The sequence below is a fragment of the Erigeron canadensis genome, chromosome 4, assembly GCF_010389155.1.
Source record: "Erigeron canadensis isolate Cc75 chromosome 4, C_canadensis_v1, whole genome shotgun sequence".
Classification (NCBI taxonomy): Eukaryota; Viridiplantae; Streptophyta; class Magnoliopsida; order Asterales; family Asteraceae; genus Erigeron; species Erigeron canadensis.
The window spans coordinates 12,102,146-12,127,144 of record NC_057764.1 but is presented as its reverse complement, the minus strand read 5'-3'; the positions used below and the strand labels follow the sequence as shown (position 1 = coordinate 12,127,144).

General features: G+C 32.0%; 2 protein-coding genes across 2 annotated transcripts; one reads left to right on the top strand and one right to left on the bottom strand.

The window, feature by feature from the left end:
• Positions 1-16,112: 16,112 nt before the first annotated feature.
• On the top strand, positions 16,113-17,247 carry LOC122596976 (F-box/LRR-repeat protein 25-like). The gene is made up of 2 exons (XM_043769618.1): positions 16,113-17,033; positions 17,116-17,247. The coding sequence occupies exons 1-2, from the start codon at positions 16,113-16,115 to the stop codon at positions 17,245-17,247; spliced, it is 1,053 nt and encodes a 350-aa protein (XP_043625553.1).
• A 1,611-nt stretch (positions 17,248-18,858) lies between these two features.
• Positions 18,859-21,580, bottom strand: LOC122596975 (protein FAR1-RELATED SEQUENCE 5-like). Its single transcript, XM_043769617.1, has 6 exons — positions 21,157-21,580; positions 20,909-21,074; positions 20,253-20,511; positions 20,108-20,163; positions 19,564-19,984; positions 18,859-19,482 (listed from the first exon to the last, which is right to left on the bottom strand). Exons 1-6 carry the CDS (start codon positions 21,578-21,580, stop codon positions 18,859-18,861), a joined length of 1,950 nt encoding a protein of 649 aa, XP_043625552.1.
• Positions 21,581-24,999: the final 3,419 nt, after the last annotated feature.

The following is a 24,999-nucleotide window of genomic DNA, read 5'->3' as shown; positions in this document are numbered from 1 at the left end:
TCTTTGAGAAGTTTTCGATAAATCGTCGGTAGTAGCCTGCCAAACCGAGAAACTGTCTGATCTCTGTCGGTGTCTCTGGCCTTCTCCAATTCTCTACTGCTTCTATTTTACTGGGGTCGACCTTGATTCCATCTTTGTCAACTACATGGCCCAAAAACTTTACTTCCTCCAACCAAAATTCACATTTTGAAAACTTCCCGTACAACTTTTCAGCTCTCAGAAGTTCTAATGCTTTCCTCAAGTGCACTTCATGCTCCTGTTTCGTCTTGGAATAAATGAGGATGTCGTCGATGAATACGATGATGAATTTATCAAGGTAGGGTCTACATACACGGTTCATGAGATCCATGAAAACAGCGGGCGCGTTCGTCAGACCGAAGGGCATCACTAAGAACTCAAAGTGCCCATATCTCGTGCTAAACGCCGTTTTCGGTACGTCTTCTTCACGAACTCTTAACTGATGATAGCCCGATCGAAGATCGATTTTTGAGAAGTACTTTGCGCCTTGCAATTGATCAAACAAATCATCGATGCGCGGTAAAGGATATCGATTCTTAATGGTTAACTTGTTGAGCTCACGATAATCAATGCACATGCGAAAAGATCTGTCCTTCTTCTGTACAAATAGTATCGGTGCGCCCCATGGCGATGAACTTGGTCGACTGAATCCCTTATCTTGTAACTCTTGCAACTGTGACTCGAGTTCTTGCATTTCAGAAGGTGCTAAACGATAGGGTGTCTTTGCTACCGGCATAGCGTCAGGAATGAGATCGATTCGGAATTCGACTTGGCGAGACGGGGGTAATCCCTGGATGTCATCAGGAAAGACATCGGGAAATTCACGAACTATTTGTATATCAGCTAGTTTGGCTACTTCAGTTGTTGTGCTCATTAGGATCTGTTTGTGTGACCCGGGTCTCTCGCCTAGAATTTCTAATACCTCTCCCCCACTTAAGGGGATTCTAAGAATTTTTGCACGACATACAATGGTTGCATCTACCCGGGATAACCAATCCATCCCCACTATTACATCGAAGCTACCTATTTCAAACGGGATTAGATCTATATAGTATGAATGAGTATCTAGTGTTAACACACATTTAGGCACAAATTTGTCAAGTTTAGAGGTTTCACCACTAGCTACCTCTATTTCATAGCAAGCATGGGTACGGATGGGTTTCACGTTAATAATACACACGAAGTTAGTGGAGATAAAACTATAGTCGGCACCCGAATCAAATAACACAGTAGCTAGATGATTATTTAAGAGAAATGTACCCGTGACAACGTTAGGATCGTTAGCAGCTTCTACTGCATTCAAGGCAAAGACTCGGCCCCTGGCCTGCTGGGCTTGGTTAACTCTGGGAGGATTTGGTGTTGCAATCTGCAATGGATTCTGATTAGCTGTGGCTGGAATGGGTCGTCTAGCAACTCTTGGGCAAACATTCCGGTAGTGATCAGTGCTACCGCACTCGTAGCATCCTCCGCGATTGACTGGTGGGTTTCTAGCGTTCAACGGTGTTACATGAGGTGGTGTTGCTGGAGCTCTGGCAATCCTGCAATCTCTAACCAAATGTCCAAACTTCTGACAATTCTGACAAAATCGGCATGGCACTGCTGTTGAATGATGATAAGTACAAGTAGCACACTGTGGAAATTGGCCAACATACGCCTTCTGCCCCAGCTCAACTGCTGCAAACACCTTTCCAACTCTGACCCTCTTGTCAGCTCTGAAGTCCCTTCTTTTACTGGGTTCACCAAAGTCTCTCTTCTTCTCTGCAAACCTTGTCAGTGTCCCAGCCCTAACCAAGTCATCAGTCATGGCACTGGTTCTTCGAATTGCTTCTTCAATCGAGTAAGGAGGAATGCCAGTCAGGGTGTTACGGATCTGAGGAATGAGGCCATAGATGTATCTCTCAATCAACTTTGACTCAGAAGTCACCAAATGTGGTACCAATCTAGCCAACTCTTGAAACTTGCTAGTATACTCTGCATGGCCCGATCCCACCATGGTGTGGTGCCAGAACTCTTGCTCAATCTTCTGCATCTCATTTAGTGGACAAAATCGGTTCTTCATCATCTCTTTAAACTGATCCCATGGTGTCTCGAAAGTAGTAGTTCTTCCACGGGCCCTTAACAAAGTATTCCACCATGACAGTGCATCATCGGTGAATGAACCTCCCATGAATCTTACCCTCTGATGAGATGGACATTCACTTATATCCATGACTGCCTCCAGTTTCTCCAACCACTTCATAAACACACCAGCTCCTCCTCTTCCATTGTAATCTGGGGGACCACACTTCTTAAAATCGGTGTAACTGCAACCTCTTCTCCCCATAGCATACTCATCATTCCTAGGAAATCTTCTGGGTCCAGGGCCTACATACACACCATCATCAACAAACTCCACTTCGGGGTCAAAGTTCTTTGGTTCTTGATTCACTTGTTGCGGTGCAACTCTTACAGGTTCAACTTCAACTTCAGGTGCTCTTCGGTTCTGGTTCGGGACAGCACCCATTGCAGCAGTCACTTGTTCGATGATAGTAGGCATTGAAGCTGCCAACTGCTCTGCAATGATAGTAGCTAAATCAGGGTTCTCGCCATAACCCATGCCATCACCACGGCCACCACGACCTCTACCACGGCCTCTTCCTTGCTGCCCTCCACGACCTCCTCTCGGGTTGCCACGACCACCTCCAGGGTTACCACGACCAACACCATTATCTTGTGCCTCGACATTCGGGTTTGCCCTTGTTCGCACCATTTTTCCTATATTAGGAAAAGACGGGTTCGGCGTTAGAATGAAGGAATAGTCGTTCGTGACGTCAATTACGCACTCTCAACACACTCGTGTTAGTTTTCTAGAATCCTAAACATTTTACTTTCAATATCACATATAATTCAAGAGATTGAGCATTATGTCTGAAAAGTGAACATTATCATCAATATCAATCATGCAGCACAGAGTAATATTACAATAGAATCTTCGTTTCATGAAAGATAGTTTGCAAGATGAATACTACAACCATTTCAACTTAAATGAAAATTTTTAATTCCGATTACTTTTCGACAGCCAAAGTGTGGTCCGGATCTAACACCTACATCCGTTGCGCTAGCGGTGTATGTATACAGGGTGTACCAGCGGCTAACCCTCCACACCTCTAGTACATCTAATGCAAGGTCGGCTCACGGTACTGACATGCTCCCTAGATATTGGCAAAGGTATGTATACAGGGTGTACCAGCAGCTAACCCTCCACCCGACCAATACCTATTGAACATGCCAGAGTTTCTACCACACTCTAACCATCTAAGGCACGATCCATGTTGCCATCAAGGCCATAGAAAATATACCACACGCGAAAAGTTGATCAGGCTTTTCTGTGATGATATATTGCCATACTTCCTTGCTAATAACACTTCATATCGCTAACTTATTATTATTATTTAAATTTAACACATCTCATAGATCGAATACCAATAGCATGAGTACATGTGGCAAGGTAGCATGGTTCTAGGATCTGCGCATGAATGGGTATAATAGCATGAATATCGCAGATATAGATAAAATCCATAGAGTTTGAATGCACACATAATTCCTATCATGCATGCTACGTGCGGTTCCTAAGTTATAGTCTAGGCAAACCACCTAATTCACTATAACCACGTCTCTGATACCAATCTGTAACACCCCGACAGCGGCGGAAAACTCGGGATGTAAGATAAAGCACACGCGCACATGGATGTTACATAGGAATACTAAATGAGTGCTTAGAATAAACATAAATAGTCAATTTCGTAACCAAACAAGCATAGTAGTAGTTATTACACACAAGTTCAACAAAGATGATCAAATCAAGTACGAAAAGTCCCACGCAGGGGATACGATTGGGCATATTGCCACCAAACACAAAGTACAAGCATGCAAACTCCAACCCTAAATCCTGATGTCTGCTAATAGTCCCATGCTACCACTCCTAGCCACGATTAGCCTGATTACCTGAAAGGAATACTTAAAAGAGTCAACACAAAGGTTGGTGAGTTCGTAGGTTTGAGTATAAACAAGTAGTATAAAAGCATTTTTATGCCGTCAATAGATCTCAAGTGTAAAGTAGTATGTAGTGGCTAATGACCAACTTGCACATAAGTAAGCGAGCACACACAATCCTCGATAGGACCGGCTAATAGTACCAATAGAGCACACACAATCCTCAATAGGACCGGCCAATAGTATCAATAGAGCACACACAATCCTCAATAGGACCGGCTAGTAGTATCAATAGAGCACACACAATCCTCAATAGGACCGGCTAATAGTATCAATAGAGCACACACAATCCTCAATAGGACCGGCTAATAGTATCAAGTAGTCAAATAGCCGAAGAGTAGTAAAAGTAGTTACGGCATGTATAAAAGCATGAGTAGTATTCCTTTCACCCCGAAATAAGTAAAGAAAAAGGGGCTACGAAGACTCACAGTGATCTGCTACAACGTAGTTCTGCGATCACAGAGTATAAGCACAGATATAGTAAAATATATCTACTCGAATCCAAATATGTCTTGATGTCAACCTAATCACAAACCATTGAGCATAGATGGATACATGTATTAGTTCTCGTGATTATTTATTCACTAAGTGTCCTTGATGTACTGATGATTTGGTTCACTAAAGATCTTTAAACGTTTGACTCAACAGTGTTTTTCATACACTAGACTCGTAATGAACGTCTTTGAACTCGCACTTTGATAAACAAGATCGAATATGTCTTGATTATACCTTAATTAGGGTTTCCTTGTACATGATAGACTTGGATTACAACTAAGTATAAAATCTGATTTCTACAACTAACGAAAATAGACTTTAAATTCGTAAGGTGTATCTGAACGAAGATAGACTTTAAATTCGTAAGGTGTATCTGAACGAAGATAGACTTTAAATTCGTAAGGTGTATCTGAACGAAGATAGACCTTAAATTCGTAAGGTGTATCTGAACAAAGAAAGACCTTAAATTCGTAAGGTGTATCTGAACGAAGATAGACCTTAAATTCATAAGGTGTATCTGAACGAAGATAGACCTTAAATTCGTAAGGTGTATCTGAACGAAAATAGACCTTAAATTCGTTTGAGGACTTAAGTTTGTTTGGAGCTTAAGTTCGTTTGCTAAGTTCGTTTTGAAGCTTAACTTCGTTTTGGAAGACTTAAATTCGTTTCTAGGATACTAAATTCGTTTTAAGTGTTTTTAGGACGAATTTGGGACTGTTCAAACAAAAACGAGGGTTTTGAAGATTAAGACATGTTTACGACCCAAATTTGATCAAGAAAAGTTTACTAACCACTTTTAGACACAAACCCCACTAACTTTTAACACGATTTTTACACCAAAAATATACCAAATCATCAAGAACATACACTTGAAAAGTAAACTTTTATTTTGATGAAAATCTCAAAATTTGTTGTGGTTACCTGAAAATCGAGGCTAGAAATATGTTTTGATTATCACAAGGAAGCTAAAAAATGCAAGAAATCTTGGTTTAACAACTCAAAATCAAATGATGAATTTTTTTGTGGGTGAAGATGGTGAATGTATGTGTGTGTTTTTAGAGAGAGAGAGAGGTGAGATGGGGAGAAAATGGTGAAGAAGTGGAAAAATGGGGTTTTCTAACCCTTTTATAGTTTTCCCTTAATTAATTATTCTAATAAATGTAGGGTCTAAATGAAACATTTTCGGACTAGAATTTCTTGGATACAATCGCTTACGTCTTGAAACCTAATATTCTCATCACAATAGACCATAGACTCGTCTTATAATTCAAGATTTAAGATTGAATAGACCTTCATGTGAGCACATATTCGAAGCTAGAACATATCATGGATTTATTTAAATTATTTCTAAGGCGGTTTTTACAGATTTAAAAAAACATATACCATTAAAACCTCTATACATAATCAAATATGATTCAGTGGAAATAGTTAACTACATAATCAGTGGATTGCAAGCATAGAATTAAAAATTAAAAAAAAAAACCTAAAAAAATAAATTAAAACCCTAAAAAAATCATATAAAATAAAAAAAATATAAAAAAATGAATAAATAAAGATTAAATGTACCTGAATTTGAAATTGACTTTTCAGAATCATCAATAACATTTTTCCTTTTCATATTTAACGATTTAGACTGCTCAGCCATGATTTTTTAAGATGATAAATATAATATTTTACGGAAGTGCGGAGATAGTGGAGGAATTGTACAAGGGACGAAAATAATTGTACGACGGTAGGATATAATAGATTTGTATCGGCGGTACGACGGTAAGAAATAATATAATGGAAGTATAATGAAGAGAAACAGAGATCAAAATCAATCGCCGATTTTAGTGTGTGTTTGTATGCGTTTGTGTGTACGTGTGTGAAGATGAAGAATTTTGGGGGGAAAAGAAGTATATAATGAATTATGTGAAAAATACAATACTACCCCTACGTTTTATATATTTTCTTGAGAACATATGTATAAAATCATATATGATTCACAACATTTTTATGAATTAAATCATATATGATACCACTTATGGGTTTTTAAACATTTCGTTTAAAATCATTTTTGATTTTAAATAGGTTTATTTGTATGAAACTCATATTTCCTCCTACATGATTCACATATTAATATGTATGACTTTCTATAGATTTTCTCTAAATTTATTATTTGATATAAATAGTGGATTTTTTGATAACATTTTCATATATGATTTTCTATAGATTTTCCCAAATTTTGTGTAAAATTTTTTTTGAATTTGAATAGGTTTTAAGATTATATGAGTAAAATCATATATAATTTTTTATAGTTTTTCCTTTATTTATAAATCATTTTTGATTTTGAATAGCACAATTTACTCATAAAAGTTTGCTTAACTAAATGATGCATAAAATCATTTTTGATTTCGTATTGTCTTTTTATGAATGAGATGGAACTTACCTAAATGTCCTACACAAAATCATATATGATTTTGTATACTTGCTTGACTAATTACGACTAAAATCATATATGATTTTGAATAGGATTAACGATATCAAACTCATTGTTTTTTGTCTATATTTATAAATAAAATCATATATGATTTTGTATAGTTTTTCCCCCATGCAAACGTAAAATCATTCTTATGGATAATTCAAAATGATTTTGTATAAGTATGAATAAAATCAAAAATGATTTTGTATGAATAATTCACACTATGTTTAAAATTATATATGATTTCAAACGGTTATATTATTATGCGATTTATTTTTGGTTTTGACTCGATGTAATATACAAAATCATAAATGAGTTTCTAAAATTTTCTCCTAATGTATCTGTAAAATCATTTTTGATTTTGCATAGGTTTTCTAAATGATGCATAGAATCATTTTTGATTTCGTATTGTTTTTTTATGAATGAGATGGAAGTTACCTAAATGTCCTACACAAAATCATATATGATTTTGAATAGGATTAACGATATCGAACTCATTTTTTTTGTCTATATTTATAAATAAAATGATATATGATTTTGTATATATATAAACTTCATGCTTTAAATTATTTTTGATTTTATATGATTTTCTTTCTATGTAACTCTTTTTAAATGATATACAAAACAAACGTTGTACATATCAGAAACCTATAAAAAATTATATATGATCTTGTATGGATAATTCACCCTATTTTTAAAATCATATATGATTTCAAATGGTTATATTTTTATGCAACTTATCAGAAACCCTATGTTTGTATGCGTTTGTGTGTACGTGTGTGAAGATGAACGAATATGCGGGGAAAAGAAATATATAATGGACTCTGTGAAAAATACAATACTACCCCTACGTTTTATATATTTTCTTGAGAAGATATGTGTAAAATCATATATGATTCACAACAGTTTTATGAATTAAAGAATATGATACCACTTATTGGTTTTTAAACATTTCGTTTAAAATCATTTTTTTCTAATTACGACTAAAATCATATATGATTTTGAATGGGATTAATGATATCGAACTCCTTTTTTTTCTATATATATAAATAAAATCATATATGATTTTGTATATGTTTTTCCCAATGTATACGTAAAATCATTTTTGATTTTGAATATCAAACTTCATGCTTTAAATCATTTTTGATTTTTATATGATTTTCTTTGTATGTAACTCATTTTAAATGATATACAAAACAAACATTGTACATATCATTTTAAATGATATACGAAACCTATAAAAAATCATTTTTATTTTTAATCATATATGATTCTTAGCATGTTTAAAGATAACGAACTCATTTTTTTTTTGTCTATAAGTAACAATAGGAAATCAAAAATGATTTTGTATGGATAATTCACACTCTTTTTAAAATCATATATGATTCCCAACGGTTATATTTTTTATGTAACTTATTTTGGTTTTCACTCGATGTAATATACAAAATCATAAATGAGTTTCTAAAGTTTTCCTCTAATGTATGTATGTCATTTAAAATCATTGTTTAAATCATTTAAACTTTTACGTTCTTCAATATGCTTTTTTTCTAAAGAAAAATATTTAAAATCATATATGACTTTTTATATGCTTTCTATACAGAATCATAACTTATACAAGATCAACTATTGAAAATAAAAAATGATTTTACTTATACATGCGTAATAGTTATAGAAAATCATATATAATTCTGTATAGCACAATTTGACAAAATAAAATGAGTTTCTTACATTGAAACTTATTCATAATCATAAATGATTTTAAGCATACATTGTGAAATACCGATACAAAATCATATTTGATTTTATTACAAAGAAAAATATTTAAAATCATTGTTTAGAATCATATATGATTTTTTATATGCTTTCCATACAGAATCATAACTTATACAAGATCAACTATTGAAAATCAAAAATGATTTTACTTATACATGCGTAATAGTTATAGAAAATCATATATGATTCTGTATAGCACAATGTGACAAAATAAAATGAGTTTCTTACATTGAAACTTATTCATAATCATAAATGATTTTAAGCATACATTGTAAGATACCTATACAAAATCATTTTTGATTTTTGATAGGTTTCCTAAATGATACATAAAATCATTTTTGATTTATCTGAATTTTGAACACAAAATCATTTATGATTTTCAAACTCTATAAGTAATATTAATCATAATTTTCAATAGCTTACAAACTGTTTACAAGACATGCACCATTCAAAGTTTCTACAAGTCTATCAACACTGAAACTTCCAAGTCTGAATTTCTATTTAGAAACATTTTGTTTTTGCATTGCAACAAAAACCTTTCCCATCTTTTTCCAATCTCTTTTTTTTCCATATTCTTCAACCCTTTGAATATTACTTGAAGCAAGATTGTTGGCTTGATGTACCTGAATCATTTTGTTATACCTTATCCTGAGATTGAAAATTTCTTCAGATTGACCTTCAGACTCTTTTGGAATTGAACAATCCCAATTCTGTGGCTTTTGACCATCAAAACATTCCATGTGACGCATCAAAAAGATGCCACAATCAACAAAATTTTTCTTTGTATTCCATTTTAGTTTTATTTGCTTTAACTTGAGATAAATAATCTTGTCGGCCATTGAATGTTTCTTGTGATTCAAATACCTACAAAACTGGTTATGCTACGCATAACAGAATTTTTAAAATAAGAAAAATCTTGTCAAGCACATGAAAAATATATAAATAAAAAAATACATGAAAAATAATTAATACTTACAACATTTATGACATTGCTATATTTTGCTTCAAAATTGTCGCCAGCATGGATGTTGTCAAGCACAATTACTTCTGGTTTCTTCCTCAGGTCGTATACGAAACAGTAAAAGTGCTGTGAACGACACATGGGGAAGAAAACCTGTTTACAAGTGAAGATAAAAAGCAAAACAAATATCAAGAACCATACAAAGTCAAATGCAGTTCATATCAATAACCTATACAAAATCAAATATGATTTTGTATATATATCACAAAAACCTATACAAAATCATATATGATTTTATGCATAAATTTGTAAAAACCAAATTATTTAGATATCAAGAAACCTATACAGAATAAAAATTGATTTTGTACACACCAAATCAAACTGTTGAAAATTACTCAAATCTTCATTCTTTCCAAAGAACGTACGCATATTGATGTCAAACAACTCATAAAGTTGTTCCTCTGTTTTCGTCTTTTTTTCACTAAAAAATTCTTCAAACTGGTTGTTTAAAGAATATGTTAATACTATTGATAAAAACTGAATGAACAAGCAAATAGAAATTTTAGAAAACTATGAAAAAAACTTACAAGTATTGAAGTGTTGAGAAATATTTTTCTAACATCCACTTTTCCTCTCGATTGTTCTTGGAAGTTCAAGAGAGCTGACCAACAATCAATTACAGAAACATCCACATATGATCCTGGTTTTAAAGTTTGCATATTCAGACGAAGGGCATTCAACTCTCCAAAGTACTTGTCTGACGTGAAAATCATTTCCCTAATATCAAAAAAGATAAATTGAAAATCAACAATTAAGGACTGCAAAATATTTATTGTAATATATAAAACTATAAGTGAAATAACAAAAGATGAAACTTACACTTCATCTGCTTCATCATTACAAAACATTTCAACTGCATAGACAACCTCTGATCTCTTTAGCTTATCTCTAGCAGGTGTGAGAGTAAACACAAATGGAGAAAGCAAAGCAGTAGATGGTTTTGAAGTACGTTTTTCAAAAACTGCCTGCATAACAGCTGGGCTTGAAATTGCAGTTTCATTCTCAGTATCAACCACCAATTCAGCATTCTCAGTTTGGATGTCCACTAAAGTGTTGGAGGTTTTCAATGCCAGTAACAACTCAGCATCCACATTTTCAACATCTTCTGACTCTTGTAAATTTAAGTTTTCATCAACAATAAGATTCATTTCCACAGTCTCTTTTAAACTTACATTTTCCACATCAACCAACTCAACTGTATCATTAACATCAACCTTTGTCAATTCTGATGCATTATCTTTCATTCCTTCTTCCACAAAATCTCCAGGAGTCTTTGACACTTCTAATTCGAGGTTTTCAACAACCATTTCTTCATTATTACCTCCATCTCTCAAAACTAACTCGTCTTCAACCTCATTGTTATCATTACTATTAAGAAGGTCACGCCAATTACCATCTTCTTCATCTGTACCCTCTTCAGCACTTTCATAATCGTTATTTGGAAGATTTATCAAATCTACCACAGAAACAATCAAATTAGTTGCATCCACCTCTTTTTTTTTTAACAAAGCATCAACAACCCTTTCATCCAGTGAAAAAAGTTCGGCCATCTTCTTTCGGCTCTCTAAGAAAAAATCATCATGGCCGAACTCTTTTGATATATCGTTAAAAGTCACCAATAAAAAATACTTCATCTCACTTTGAACACTAAAATTGTTATCAATCAACTCCACATAACCCTAAATCATCACATATCACATGTTAGATAAATTATTGTGCTTCACACAAAATCAAATATGATTTTACATAGGAAAACATAGATTCAAAATTTTATAGATAATCCAAAATCATATATGATTTAACAAAGAATAATAAACTACCTTCTTCTCATTCATTTCTAACAAGTTCTCATCTCCTTCTTTGTTGCTTTTTGTAATTTGCACAACTGGAAACGTCCCAAACGATCCTTTCTTCATTTCTTCAATTTCTCTTGCTTCAATGAGAGCATTTGTCCAATTCTTGAAAATTGGTTTTTTTGCACTAATCGGTTGAGAATCCGCTTTCGTAGAATCAAGATACAACAACTACAAAAGAAATACAAAAAGGAATTTCTTATAAATCACATAAACATTAATACACAAAACTTATTAAAAATCAAATTTGATTTTAAGCTTACAGTGTGAAAAACATATAGAAAATCAAAAATGATTTTCTATATTAAATTTATAAAAAACAAATGATTTCTTTACAAAGAAACATATTCAAAATCAAAAATGATTTTTACACATACATTTTGAAAACAATTTTGAAAAATCAAGTATTATTTTTTATGGCACATTTAAACAATCAACTTTAGTAAGTATGAATAAAAATGCACTCACATATATAAAAGTGTAGGGTCCATCGTATGGTTTTGTGTACGGATTTTGTTCATTCCAATGGATTTTACTACAGCCCAAACTTTTCAACAGCTCACCACACCAATCAATTTTTTCTACCTTTGTTTTCCTGTTTATATAACGCAGAACACTTCGATCAAGACGACCACTGCTGTCACATTTTATCATTGTGTTGTAAAACACAATCAGGAAGTTCATTTTGAACATGTGGTCAGCTTCTTGATAATTCATGTAATCTGCAATGGTAGAAGCTCTAACTTCTTTTTCTTTTACACCTTCATCTGAAAATTGCTTAAACCATTCTTTTTCAAATTCTTGTGAATACTCATTTGAATCCAACATAGTACCTTCAGAAGTGGAAAGCCCAAGGACGTGATATACGGCATCTCTGTCACATATAATATCTCCTTTAGCTGTCCATATCACCATCTCAATTTCTTTGAAAGATTTGACAATGTAATAACCGAGTTTTGGATTGAATTTAGTTATTGAGAAGCCAAACAAACCTCCAAATCCCATCTCGGAAACCATTTTCTTCTGAGATAAACTCAGTGATGACATCATTTTTGCAAGAGGTTTTGGTGATGTCCTCATTCTAATCGACAGTAGATTAGAACCAACACGATTTGAAATTGGATTTGCTATTGTCAATTGTTTTTTATTATCATTTTTCTTCTTCTTTACTTTAGTTACAATTTGCTTCTTTCAAGTATTTTGATTATCACTTTTATTCTTCTTCTCTTTACTAACTCTTTGCTTCTTTGCAACTTTAATTGGCAACAGAACAATCTCCCTTGAATTTCCTTTTTTACTTGATTTAAGTTCCGCCAATGTGAGATTTAGATCATGTACAGTATATAAAAATCCGTATAAGATATTTTAGATTATAAATTGTCAAATGTGAGTGACATATACATAACTATACAAAACAGATACCTCTAACATCTAAATACATAATCAAATATGAATCTATGCATAATGACACAGGTAACTAGAAAATAAAAACAAAATTATATATGATTTTAAAAAATAAAGTTAAAAACTCAAATCTATATACAAAATCATATATGATTTTAAACAAAGAGTTACAAAAACAGACACCTCTAAATTCTATATACATAATTGAATATAATACTAAGCATAAGGACACAGGTAACTAAAACCTCAATAGAAAAGCATATTGGATTGTATAAACAAAGTTACAAAACTCAAATCTATATACCATATCATATATGTTTTTAAACATACAGTTACAAAAACCTATATCTTTAAATTCTATATACACAATCAAATATGATTCTATTCATAAGGAAACAGCTAACTACAGCCTCATTACAAATTGATATTTGATTGTAGACTCAAAGTTAAAAAACTCAAATCTATATACAAAATCATATATGATTTTACACATAGATTTAAAAAAACATATATCATTAAAAACTCTATACATAATCAAATATGATTCGGTACACATAGTTAACTACATAATCAGTGGACTGTAAGCATAGAATTAAAAATTAAAAAAAAAAAAAACTAAAAAAATAAACTAAAACCCTAAAAAAATCAAATAAAATTAAAAAAATATAAAAAAAATTGAATTAATAAAGATAAAATATACCTGAATCTGAAATTGAGTTTTCAGAATCTTCAATTACATTTTTTCCTTTTCATATTTATCGATTTAGACTTCTCAGCCATGATTTTTTAAGATGATAAATTTAAAATTTTAAGTGACGGAGATAGTGGAGGAAGTGTACGACGGACGAAAATAATGGAGGAAGCGTACGACAGTAGAATACAGATATCAAAATGTAATGGATTTGTATTGACGGTACGACTGTAAGAAACAATGGCGGAGAGAAACAGATATCAAAATCAATCGCCGGTTTTAGTGTGTGTTTGTATGTGTTTGTGAGTACGTCTGTGAAGATGAAGGATTTTGGGGGGAAAAGAAGTATATAATAGATTCAGTGAAAAAGACAATACTACCCCTACGTTTTTTTTAATTTCCTGAGAACGTATGTGTAAAATCATATATGATTCACAACAGCTTTATAAACTAAATCATATATGATACCTTATGCGTTTTTAAACATTACGTTTAAAATCATTTTTGATTTTAAATAAGTTTATTTGTATGAAATTCATTTTTCCTCCAACATGATTCACATATTAATATATTACTTTCTATAGATTTTCTCCAAATTTTGTGTAAAATAATTTTTGATATAAATAGTGGATTTTGATTTTTTGATATAAATAGAGTTTCTATAGTTTTCCTCTAATGTATGTGTAAAATTATTTTTGATTTTCCTTAGGTTTCCTAAATGATGTATAAAATCATTTTTGATTTCGTATTGTCCTTTTATGAATTAGATGGAAGTTACTTAAATCTCCTACACAAAATGATATATGATTTTGTATACTTCGTTGACTAATTACGACTAAAATCATATATGATTTTGAATAGGATTAATGTTATCGAACTCATTTATTTTTATATTTTTTTCTTCATTTATAAATAAAATCATATATGATTTTGTATATCTTATCCCCCATCCATAAGTAAAATAATTCTTATGGATAATTCAAAAATAATTTTATATAAGTATGAATAAAATCAAATATGATTTTGTATGGATAATTTACACTATGTTTAAAATCATATATGACTTCAAACGGTTAAATTTTTAAGCAACTTATTTTAGTTTTGATTCGATGTAATATACAAAATCATAAATGAGTTTCTATAGTTTTCCTCTAATGTATCTGTAAAATCATTTTTGATTATGCATTGGTTTCCTAAATGATGCATAAAATCATTTTTGATTTCCTATTGTCTTTTTAAGAATGAGATGGAAGTTACCTAAATGTCCTACACAAAATCATATATGAGTTTGTATACTTGGTTGACTAGTTACGACTAAAATCATATTTGATTTTGAATACGATTAATGATATCGAACTCATTTTTTTTTTGTCTTCATTTATAAATAAAATCATATATGATTTTGTATATCTTATCCCCCATCCATAAGTAAAATAATTCGTATGGATAATTCAAAAATGATTTTATATAAGTATGAATAAAATCAAATATGATTTTGTATGGATAATTCACACTATGTTTAAAATCATATATGATTTCAAACGGTTAAATTTTTAGAATGTAACTTTCTCCTCGAGTTTTACTTTGTAGCTTAGGGTTTAGGGTTTGAAGTCGTTAGGCTAACCCTACGACTTCAAACCCTAAACCCTAAGCGTACCGTATGCACCCGTCCCCTCTTGTAGGCTTTAGCATTTTAGGGTTGAGCATTTAGGGTTTTAGAATGTAACTTTCCCTTCGGGTTTTACTTTGCTAACCCTACGACTTCAAATCCTAAACCGTAAGCGTACCGTATGCACCCGTCCTCCTCTTGTAGGCTTTAGCATTTTAGGGTTGAGCATTTAGGGTTTTAGAATGTAACTTCCCCCTCGGGTTTTACTTTGTAGCTTAGGGTTTAGGGTTTGAAGTCGTAGGGTTAGCCGTTAGGCTAATCCTACGACTTCAAAACCTAAACCCTAAGCGTACCGTATGCACCCATCCCCCTCTTGTAGGCTTTAGCATTTTAGGGTTGAGCATTTAGGGTTTTAGAATGTAACTTTCCCCTCGGGTTTTACTTTGTAGCTTAGGGTTTAAGGTTTGAAGTTGTAGGGTTAGCCGTTAGGCTAACCCTACGACTTCAAACCATAAACCCTAAGCGTACCGTATGCACCCGTCGCCTACTAGTTTAAATCATTTTTTATTTACATTACTTATATTTTTTATAGTTAAAGATTATTTTAGTATTTTTGATATATTTTATTTTTTAGGAAAACTACAAAAATGATAGAATCCAAAAAGATAAAGAAAATGTAAAAAAGGAAATTACACACACACACACACATATACGCACAGATCTAAATTTATTTTAACAAATTTGATTTTTTTGAAATGTTAGATCGGTTAAGTTGCTTACCTGATTCTTTAATTACTGATCAAATTCTATCTCGTTTGGATAAAACTAAATTCTCAATTCGAACAGGTACTCTTTCTAAAAGATGGGAACACCTTTGGAAATCTGTTCCTTGTCTTTTTCTTGATGATTTTGCATTTTATACTTCTCCTATTCATGGTTTTGATGTTTTTGAAGTTTGTGATAAACCGTTTTTAAGTTTTTATGTTGCTATTGATAAAACCCTAAATCAATATGAGTTGGGAATTATAAATAAGTTTGAATTAGATGCTAATTTTGATAATCGATTTGTCTCTTATATCAATAGTTGGATAGAGTTTGTTGTTAGTAAAAATGTCAAAGAATTCAAAATGTATCTGAGATATGTGGAAGATGAAGATCAGTTCTCAATCGCTGTTCAATCATTTTATTTGAATTCACATTTCACAAATATTGAATTAGGTTTCTGTCTTCTTCATCCGACTGTTTCTATAAGATGGAGCAACCTTAGGCATTTAACTATTGAAAATTCAGAATTAGATGAAAATTTGATTGTTAATATTATGTTTGGAAGCCCTTTGTTAAACAGTTTGACGTTACGTTCTTGTATTGGTGAATTGCTTGATATTAGCTGCACTAGTGTTGAGAAATTGGTTTTAGATGGCTATATTGTTGAAGACGATCGATCTTATCTTACCATCAATGCTCCTTTTATATCATCATTAAAAATAATTGGTAGTTTGTGGATCTCAAAGATATTGTTACAAGATGTATCTTGTATACTCGAAGTGGAATTAGGTTATGTTTTGCCACGTTTTTTTCCGATGGCTCGTAAACATGATGAAGAAGAGTTGCTTAAAATGCTTCTAATAAAACTACAACATGTGAAACATGTCAGAATAGGTGTTTCTTGTTATGCGGTACGTGTTTGTATCTGTTTTCTTTGTTATATGTATTTTTAGAAATCAAATTTGATTTGTTTAAAATGACCAAAATCTGCAGGCTCTGTCTCGTTTGGAAGTCAAAGAATTTGTTTTACCATCAAATTTGATTGGTGTAGATGTTTCTTCACCTAATTACATTGATAATGAATTATCTGATAACGAGTTAGTTGAACATATAGATTTTCACTGAATCAGGAGGAAGACCTTTATGAATATTTTTTATAATTGTTGTTTTATTTAAAGATAAATTTTTGCTCATGTTAATATTTTTTCTTATGTAGAATCTTTCAATGAAGCATGTGTTGTTAACAATGAATATCATATTTGATTTTAAACATATTGTGTTAGAAATGTATACAAAATCATATTTGATTTTAATCGTAAGGTATAGAAAATCATATATGATTTTAAGCATACTGTGTGAAAAATATACACAGAATCATATTTGATTTTCAAAATAAATTATTTAATGAAATATACAAGTGGGGTCCATTGTAGAAACCTATACAAAATTATATTTGATTTTTAGAATAAAGTATTTAATGAAATATACAAGTGGAGTCAATAAGTAGAAACATATAGAAAATCATATTTGATTTTATGCGTACTGTGTGAAAAAGATATAAAAATCATATTTGATTTTGAGAATAAACTATTCAATGAAATATACAAGCGAAGTCCATATGTTGAAACATATACAAAATCATATTTGATTTTATGCGTCTTTTGTGGAAAGGTATAAAAATCATATTGATTTTACGCATACTGTGTGAAAAAGGTATAAAAAACATGTTTGATTTTGAGAATAATATTAGAAAAAAAAAACATTTAAAAGATAGATTTTCTAAATCTATTTAAAGATAGATTGTTACTCATCTTAATACTTTGTCTTATATAGAATCTTTCAATGAAGCATGTGTAAGAAAGGTATACAAAATCATATTTGATTTTAAGCGTATTGTGTGAGTAAGGTATAGAAAATCATATATGATTTTAAGCATACTGTGTGAAAAACATATAATTGGATTTTACTCATACTGTGTGAAAAACGCATACAAAATCATATTTGATGTTGAGAATAATATTAGAAAAAAAGGAACATTTAAAAGAATTCGATATGAAAAACATTTTATATATCATATTTGAATTTATCAAAAAAGAGAAAAAGATTAATCATAATTGGATTTTATTTAAAGATAGATTGTTACTCATCTTAATATTTTGTCTTATGTAGAATCTTTCAATGAAGCATGTGTGAGTAAGGTATACAAAATCATATTTGATTTTAAGCGTATTGTGTGAGTAAGGTATAGAAAATCATATATGATTTTAAGCATACTGTAACAAAAATACACAGAATCATATTGGATTTTACGCATACTGTGTGAAAAAGGCATACAAAATCATATTTGATTTTGAGAATAATATTAGAAAAAAAGAAACATTTAAAAAAAGTCCATATGAAGAAACATTCTCTAAATCATATTTGAATTTATCAAAGAAGAAAACAAAATTAATCATAATTGGATTTTATTTAAAGATAGATTGTTACTCATCTTACTATTTTGTCTTAAGTAGATTCTTTCAATGAAGCATGTGTTGTTAACAATGAATATAATATTTGATTTTAAGCAGTGTAAGAAAGGTATACAAAATCATATTTGAATTTATCAAAGAAGAAATCAAAATTGATCATATTTCAGAACCAAATTTTAATACACAATCTCTAGACAATTGATCAACCAATTAAAACTATAATCCATGAATAGAATATTTGTCATAAAGAAAAAAAAATACTTGTCTAATTGTTTGAAGCTCCTTCAGTATTCACTTTTTCATTGAATTTTTGTTTCTTTTTTCCACATGTCCTGCTGTTGTGATTCGTATCTCCGCATGTAGTACACTTTCTCTTTCTTTTATTGTTTTCTTTTATTCCTTTCTCCTTACCGCCCATTATACGGTTAACAGTTCCACATCCCTTATACACTCCAACTGGAGGGTTTTTTATTTCGTTTGAATCTGGTTTTTCAACACCCATCATTCTTGATATCACTTCATTTTTTTTCTTTGGTGGTTGGTTTGCCATATCAGCCTCAACTTCTGACTTCAACGATTTGACTCTTTCCAGAAACTCTTTAAGTTTTTCATCATCGTTCACAACAAGATGCAAGCAGTCCTCAAAAACTGAACTTGCTTCAGCAACCATCTTTTGAGTACCAACATTTCCATTATCAAATCTGTTTCTGCTTGATCTCAAATCAGGTGGTATGATGCCTTTTGTCCACCGCCTCATAATGTATTGTGCATGTATTTCATCTATATTATTGTTCTTCAAAACACTGAAACAATGTCGGCAAAGGAGACCTAAACGGAGATAGTGTCTACAGGTACACACAACAGAACCATCCTCAAGGTTATGCAATACCTTCATTGACATAAAATTATTTCAGTGTTGAATCAAATTTGATTTAAATATAACATTTATTTAATAAAATAAAAGCTTTACCTTATACTGAATCACATTTTGTCCAGTCTCTTTCACTTTCCTCTTTAACATCTCATTAATGATATAAATTTGACACTCTTCTTCAGCAATCATTTGGGCAACTAAACAATCATATAGACCAGCTTCTATTTCCTTCTGTATCATCTCAAAAATTATTTTTGTGTACAGTTTTGAAGCATGCATTTCTATTTTGAGTTTTGTGTTCAATACTGGAGTCTTCTTTATAGTTTCATCATCTAACTTTTCTTGTTTTGACCTTTGTTTCATCATTGCTGATTCAAATCCACTCATGAAACTCAGCAGATTTGACGCTGATCTTGTGAAATGAGAAAAAAAAGCATTCTCGCTTTCTGACCTTGATGTTGTTCTCATCAGGCCACACATTGGAGTGTCAATGAAGTAAGCTGGTATCCACTTTGATCTGATTTGAAACATATACTTGAACCAATTGTCATTTTGTAATGAAAAATCAATCATCAACTTCTCTCATTTTTCCTCGAAAGTTTTTGGTTCCATGTGAATATTCCAAACTATACTGTCAAACCTGCTCTTGAAGTCTCTCTCAGTTTCATCTTCTATACTTGGAGATGCCTCTCTTATCTGTATAAAATCAAAATTGATTATTCACTGAAAAAATCATAATTGAGAAAAACAGTATACAATCCTTTTTGATTAATAACAAATGCCACCTTTGTTGGCAGTTTTTGTGTTATGTGCCACATGCACAGCCTATGCTTTGCAGTCTTAAATATATTTTTTATTCCAATCTCCATGGCTTTGTCTTGATCTGTTACCACCATTGTTGGCTCTTTCTTGATGTTATCCATGAAACATTTTAGAAGCCATGTGTATGTTTCTTGCTTCTCATCTCTTATCAACCCAGCAGCAAAGGTTACGCATTTGTTATGGTTGTCTATTCCCGTGAAAGGGACAAACATCATGTTGTACCTGTCATCAAAAACCATATTTATGTACAATAAATTTCAATTCGTAATCTGTTATTGTTTAATTTTATGTTCATAATCATATTTGATTATGTATAGAGATTATACAGAATTCTATTTTTGTAACTGTATGTGCAAAATCATATTTGATTTTAAGAACAAATATTTAAAATCATAAATGATTTTACTCATACATTTGGGAAAACCATTTAAAATCATAAATGATTTTACATATATGGTGTAAAAAACCTATACAAAATGATATATCATTTTATATATATAAACAATAAAGTGATTTTAAGCATACACTATGAAAAATTTATATATGATTAATGTATAAATTTGAGACAAGGCAAACGAGTTCTATGCAAATAAAACTATTTAAAAACTAAAAAATATACCTGTTTGTCCGATACGTTGCATCAAAGGACATTATGTCGCTGAATTCTTCATAGTTACACCTTGCTACATTATCGGCCCAAAAAAGTGAGTGCAATTCAGAGTTGTCAACCTTATACTCAAATGCAAAACCAGGGATATGTTCTCTCATTTCCATCATTTTGTTAACTAAAATTTGAGCGTCACTTTCATTGATGTACACATTTAGGTCCCTCTTCCAGTTTCTGAAATCATCAACTGTCCTGTTTACATTTAACGAGCTTCCCTTTCAAGTTACTGTACAGTTGATGAGCTTTTGTTGGTCCAACGTTTGAGATGGAGGCGTTGTAGACAAATAGCTGCTCTGCATATTTTAGTTGTCTATCTGTTTTGCATAGATGTCTATACTCTCGCGGAACCAATTCATGATTATGAATTGCATGGAAATCAGCTATTATGTATGTTTTGTTCAAGTAATCCAAGTCAAATCTCACTCTAGCTCTACATCCAGTGGATTCCATGCTGCTTTTTCTAACTTGTTTTTCATTTCTTTCTAAACTATCTATGTTAACCTTCTTTCTTTCTCCAGCTCTGTGACAAAGATAGTACTTTTGTCTTACTATTCCCGACAAATTAGTTTTCTGGCTCCCTTTTCTGATTTCAAAACCAGAATAATAAGCATACTCGTGGTACATCTTACGACATCTTTCAAGTGATCCATAGTTTCTTCCTATCACTGGTTGTCTTTTGTAATCAACTATTGGGACAAAAAATTGCGATCCGTCCGGCGTTTGGAATGTTCGAGTAACATTTGTTTTAGGTGTTTCTTTCAGCACGGGAACTGTATTAGAATATACAGGTCAGAAATAAGTGCATTCAATGCGAAATCATATTTGATTTTACACTGATAGTCTTAGATAGAAAATTATACCTTAAAACCTAAAACTTGAACAAAATCATATATGATTTTGTGTAAAATCATTTTTGATTTTTAATAGCTTATTTTGTATATGTTTTTCACAATCTACGTGTAAAATCAAATATGATTACAGGAATAACATCACGCGTAACTAAAACGTCAATACAAAATCATATTTGATTGTACTAGTAAAAGTTACAAAACAAAAATCTATAGAAAGTACATACAAGATCATATATGATTTTACAGATACAGATAATTAATCAAATATGATTCTGAACAAAATTTTTTATCTATAACAGATAATTTACGAAATCATATTTGATTCAATACACGAAATCACACAAACATAAACACTTATACTGCACAAAATCAATTTTGATCCTAAACTTAAAACTACTTAAACACATGTGCTTTGAAACATGAATAATCATATTTGATTCTACTACATACTTTTAATTAAAATCTTCATATATAATCCTAATAAATTTAAAAAAAATTCATGATAAAATTTAAAATAAAGAAGAAAATAGATTAAAATTACCGGAAAATATCTTTGAAATATCTGCATAATTTTCTACTTCCGAAATTATTTCTCTTTCATCAACTGAATTGGATGTTGATGTTGACGGAGCTTTGGCCGGAAATCTAGTTGGATTGATTGAATCCACCGAATTTGATGAAGATGATGACGGAGCTTTCGCCGGAGATCAAGTTACAATATTAGGATCGATCGATTCCATTGAATTCGCTAAATATGTTGCCGGTGTTGTTGCCGGAGATTTCGGAGGAAATATTGATTGATTTTTTGTTATTTTGATCGGAGAATTTTGGAAAGAAGGAAGTGTTTTTCATGAAGCAACTGAGTTTTATTTTTTTTTTTGGGAGAAAGAAGAAAATTATAATTTGTCAAATTACCTTTCTACCCCTCCTTGTTGTTTTTTTCTTTTGATAACATCCGTTGATCACTTTTGATCCAAAGGCTGAGATGCAGCCCTTTGGTTTCACCACTTTTTGTAGTTTCACGTGAGTACATCTCTAGGGTTAATTATCCTAGATAATTGGATAATTAATTGTGTGACTGAATTTTTCGTGTAAATTTTCTGGTTTGTGACACTTACTAAACAATTCATATCTTTTAATCCGTAATGAGTTAGAAGTCGTTCTTTGAACTGTAGATGCTCAACACATAGGGCTAAAACTTTGTAGTTCTGGTCGAAGTCTGAATCAGACCAGAAAAAGGTCTAAACAGGTCGTAAAGCTACTGGAATTTCCAGTGAGCAATTATGTGCTTATGTGATAATTGTTTGTTTTATATATGTTTAAGGCTTACGCAATCAAGACAACTTGATGTATGTGGTCCTCTTCTTTGAAGGGGAGCCGATTTAGACATAATTAAACCATAGTGACATGTTTAGGTGACCTACCATAACTCGTTGCATGCATAATAGTTAATAGTTTATGATTTTGCATATTTATTGTGATATAAATTGTGATGTAAAATTGTTCCTTGAGAAAACATAAACTTGACTAAGCAATATCGAAATAGAGATTTTTTAATAAAATTGGAGTCTTACAACCTTGAGATACACCGGCTCACCCATTTGAACAAACTCTAAGAGAGGTATAAGTCAGAGTGCGCTAGCCTTCTAAAAGGGCGGGTTTTTAATTGCGTCTATCGCAAACCTTTGCCCTTGCGCTTCTTTGTGCGTTCAAATGGAGCTACCGAGCTCTCTTGTGTTGCTAAGACTATAAAAATGATTTTATTAAATGTTATGTTTAGAAGATATGCATGAATCTTCGAACATAACTTTTTGATCACATATTAAATTGAATGATCCAATAAACTTATGTCATTTGCCATCCAATTAGTCAAGGACACATGGGGTCATTGTTTTACTCACTGGTACACAGTGGTGAAATGGCGATTGCATGGCGAAACCGATTCACTGGTACACAGTAGTGGTCAATTTTGCACGTTCTTTGTTGGACGACTTAAAGCGAGTTAAGAGGTGAGACCTTGACCCGTGGCAAAAGATGGGACAAAACATGACTACAAAAGATCACTTGATGAATCGAGTGTCTTACGTAGGTCCCATACTTTCTAGGAATTGCACTTGTAATGCAATTACTGATCGTCACTTACCTTTTGAGTGCAATCATTTCTAGCAGATCAACTGATGAAATGGTTGCATGTCAATTGGATCCTAGCCTTAATGAAATTAATTGTTTATTTTATAAACATTGGGTAATTAATTTCTCAAGGATTTATTATCGAAAATACTGATTTTTGAACTTAATCTGTTTTGTAGATGACAATGAATCCCTCCACAAACACCAATGCTTTTCGGCAAATGTTTGAAAGAGAAAAGCTTAATGGATCGAATTTCAATGATTGGTACCGTCAACTACGAATTGTTCTGCGAGTTGAGGAACGCATGGATGTCATTGAAAGACAATGGCCTAATGAACCAGCTGCTACTGCTTCAGCAGCTGAAAAAGCTGACTATAGAATTCAGTACACTAGATTCAATGAAGTTTGTTGTTTGATGCTTGCGAGCATGTCTCCCGAGCTGCAAAAACAATTCGAACTTTACACTCCATATGATATGATCAGAGAGCTAAAATCCTTGTATGAAAAACAAGCTGGAGTGGAACTTTTCGCCCTTGTTGTGGAACTCCATGACATGAAACTTGAATCTGGAAAGTCGGTTAGTTGTCATATGCTCAAGATGAATAGCATTTTTGACAAAATGGAATCAATGGAGTATGCTTATCATAAAGATGTTAAAGTTGGCATGATTCTCAAATCCCTTCCTAAGGAGTTTGAGAGTTTTGTGCAAAACTATAACATGCACTCTATGAAAAATACTGTAAATGAACTCCATGCTATGCTCAATGAATTTGAGAAAACGATTCCAAAGAAGGCCAATGACTGAAATGTTCCTATGATCAAAGGGGGTCGGATCCAGAAAGCTAAAAGATCGCACCAAGCTAAAGGGAAGTTTGATGGTAAAGGCAAGGGTAAGCAAGTTGCGAATCCTACCAAACCAAAGAAGACTCCTCCGGCTAAGAAAGAGCATCCGGCTAAAGATCAGAGCTGCCATCATTGTAATGAAGTCGGGCACTGGAAGAGGAACTGTCCTAAGTATCTTGCCGAGTTGAATGTTAAGAAGAAGCAAGATAGCGGCGCTA

Bases quoted from the DNA above. Each gene is read 5' to 3' on its own strand.
- LOC122596975 (XM_043769617.1), bottom strand. From the start codon at position 21,580: ATGTACCACGAGTATGCTTATTATTCTGGTTTTGAAATCAGAAAAGGG. The intron at 21,075-21,156 runs GTAAACAGGACA...CTCAAATTTTAG, and splicing joins GAAAGGGAAGCTCGTTAAAT to TTAACAAAATGATGGAAATG. The intron at 20,512-20,908 runs GTATATTTTTTA...TTTTGATGACAG, and splicing joins GCAACGTATCGGACAAACAG to GTACAACATGATGTTTGTCC.
- LOC122596976 (XM_043769618.1), top strand. From the start codon at position 16,113: ATGTTAGATCGGTTAAGTTGCTTACCTGATTCTTTAATTACTGATCAA. The intron at 17,034-17,115 runs GTACGTGTTTGT...CAAAATCTGCAG, and splicing joins TAGGTGTTTCTTGTTATGCG to GCTCTGTCTCGTTTGGAAGT.